We start from the raw sequence: 2,326 nt of genomic DNA, 5'->3' as shown, positions 1-2,326 counted from the left end.
TATATTCTGATCTTATTGAATGGACACAAGTAGATTTTTAAAATTCCCACTATTTTTACGCATTTTGTAAATATATAATAACAGGTATAAAGTACCTTTTCACTATACACGAAGAGCGAATATTTTTGAGCAACGAAAATGGAGTCTAGTATGTTCTCTCCCGAATGTATTCATATTACAGAACCCCTAAAGTTCAGCATTCTAAAAAAAACAAACAAACAAACAAAAAAAACGAAAAAAGTGATTTTACTACACTCCTGCTTTGAAACATTTGGAAGCAAATCTCGGAGAAAAGTCACACACACATGCCTTAGCCACTTCTTGGTGGACTTTGACCCCTCGAACTTCTTGGTCTTGAATGACCCCGCGTATTTTTCCACTCTATCGATTCCTGTTTGCGCTCTGGATCAGAAATATATCCAGGTTTCATCACAGTTTACCAGTCTAAAAAGGAAGGCGTGAGGGTCCAGGTTGTACTTGGTTAACAGAACAGGGCTAATAGCCACTAGGTTCTGCTTCATTTCAGCTGCCAATATTTTAGGGATCCATCTTGCACAAACCTTATTCATATGCAAATGTTCATGGAGGATAACCACGATTGATCCATGTGAGATGCCTGGTTCCTCCTCTATCTCATCAATAGAAATTCGCCGGTTTTCTATAACAAATTCATGGTCTTTATCTATATTTTTCTGTGTGGTCGCTGTTGAAGATCTTTCAACGGTTCGTCTTTCAGTGACTTTCCCGGCCTTGAAATCTTGCACCCGTCGTTTGACTATTGCATAGCAAGGAGCAGACCCTGTATACGGCACGCAAGCGTTTGTAAATTCTTTGCTCCATTTACCCTTCCAGTGTGAGAAACTTAATCACTGCTCTGCACTCCGTCGTGTCCATTTTTAGCCGTTTAGTGAAGGTACTCAGGACGACAGCACTCTAGCGTCATCTAGGAAAAAGTGGAATACCTGATACTTTGTATAATGCCTAATAAGGTGTTGCTATATGATACCATACACAAAAAATAAAGATTGGGACCCAGGAAGTATGGTAAACTGAAAACTTCTGACCTCCTCTTGCATGTAGATACGGTCATCGTACAGCATCAGTTATTTTCCAAGGACCAGTCCCCCCAATCCCTTGCCCGTTGTTGTCGTGGGGGGGCTTAGGAGGCGGAGACTGGGACCCAATGATGGGGAACTCCCCAACCTTGGGACTCCGCCCTCGACTCAACTAATTTTGCATGGTCTTTATTTTCCTTCCCACTTTTCGTTTCTGTCCCTTCACCAAACCCTTCTGCTATCCACCTCCTAAGGTGTGAGAGCCGTGCTGAAAGGATGAAAGGCTGACTTTGTGCCAGTCCAGAACGGCCTGAGGGAGCCATGGGCACGGTATTCCCCTGATTTAGTTACCTAGCCCTTACCCCTCAAGGGGACCCTGAGGGGTGGACTGTTTTTATCCCCAACATAACCCAGGCTTACCATGGCCAGTAATGAAAACATATCCCCACTATTAGGGGCAATGAGGCTTGCCCCTTTATCAAATAGCCCCAACGATGTAAACCCACCCGATTCCCTGACCCCAGGCTCTCCTTTGACCACGGCTCCGAACACTGCAATAACTACCCCCTCATCAATGCCTACTAGTACAGTAGCCAACAACAACCCTTAAGGAACATTTCCACTCTTCCAGCATGCTCAACTTCAACACCTCTATCCCCACAACCTCCAACATCAACCACCCCATCCTCCCTTATTAATACCTTACAGCCTTATTGCCCACCTCCCCATAACACTACCTCCCTCAACACTACTCCATCTTCGTCACGCCCCCGCCCTTTCTACTACCCCTATCTCTACAACAATCTTGAATACTCTCTTTAGCGCAGCCAAATGGGACCGATTTTTCGTGATCCCTCCCACAGCTCTCTACTCTGACAACACCCTTCTCTTCCAACAATGTCTCCAAAAACAAGTAGGTAAAGTCTCTTTCCGTAGCCGACCCGACCGCTCCCGTCTTGTCACAGTAACATCCGAAAACCAAGCTATAGTATTAACAAAACTAACCGACCTATATGGTAACCCCATCCTTGCAGAACCCCATCCAACCCTCAATACTTGCACCGGAACAGTTTCAATCTCCCCAGCAAATTGCCCAATCTATGACAAAGATTGGTCAGACTGTTGAGAAGACCTACTTGCCTGTCTCACAGACTATGATGCAACATCAGTACATTGCTACTCCATTCCCCCCAGAGGTCATCGAAAGAAACCCACTAACATAGCCAAAATTACCTTCCGTAGACATGACCTTCCCTTTAACGTCTACATAG

General features: G+C 44.8%; 1 protein-coding gene across 1 annotated transcript; it reads right to left on the bottom strand.

Moving 5' to 3' along the window:
• Window positions 1–407: 407 nt before the first annotated feature.
• Window positions 408–1,090, bottom strand: LOC119571707. The gene is made up of 2 exons (XM_037918892.1): window positions 1,012–1,090; window positions 408–799 (listed from the first exon to the last, which is right to left on the bottom strand). Exons 1-2 carry the CDS (start codon window positions 1,088–1,090, stop codon window positions 408–410), a joined length of 471 nt encoding a protein of 156 aa, XP_037774820.1.
• Between the last annotated feature and the right edge of the window lie 1,236 nt (window positions 1,091–2,326).

The sequence above is a fragment of the Penaeus monodon genome, unplaced genomic scaffold (assembly GCF_015228065.2).
Source record: "Penaeus monodon isolate SGIC_2016 unplaced genomic scaffold, NSTDA_Pmon_1 PmonScaffold_7575, whole genome shotgun sequence".
Lineage (NCBI taxonomy): Eukaryota > Metazoa > Arthropoda > Malacostraca > Decapoda > Penaeidae > Penaeus > Penaeus monodon.
This window is presented reverse-complemented; position numbering and strand designations above follow the sequence as displayed.

Bases quoted from the DNA above. Each gene is read 5' to 3' on its own strand.
- LOC119571707 (XM_037918892.1), bottom strand. From the start codon at position 1,090: ATGACCGTATCTACATGCAAGAGGAGGTCAGAAGTTTTCAGTTTACCA. The intron at 800-1,011 runs GTATGGTATCAT...TGCCGTATACAG, and splicing joins TCCCAATCTTTATTTTTTGT to GGTCTGCTCCTTGCTATGCA.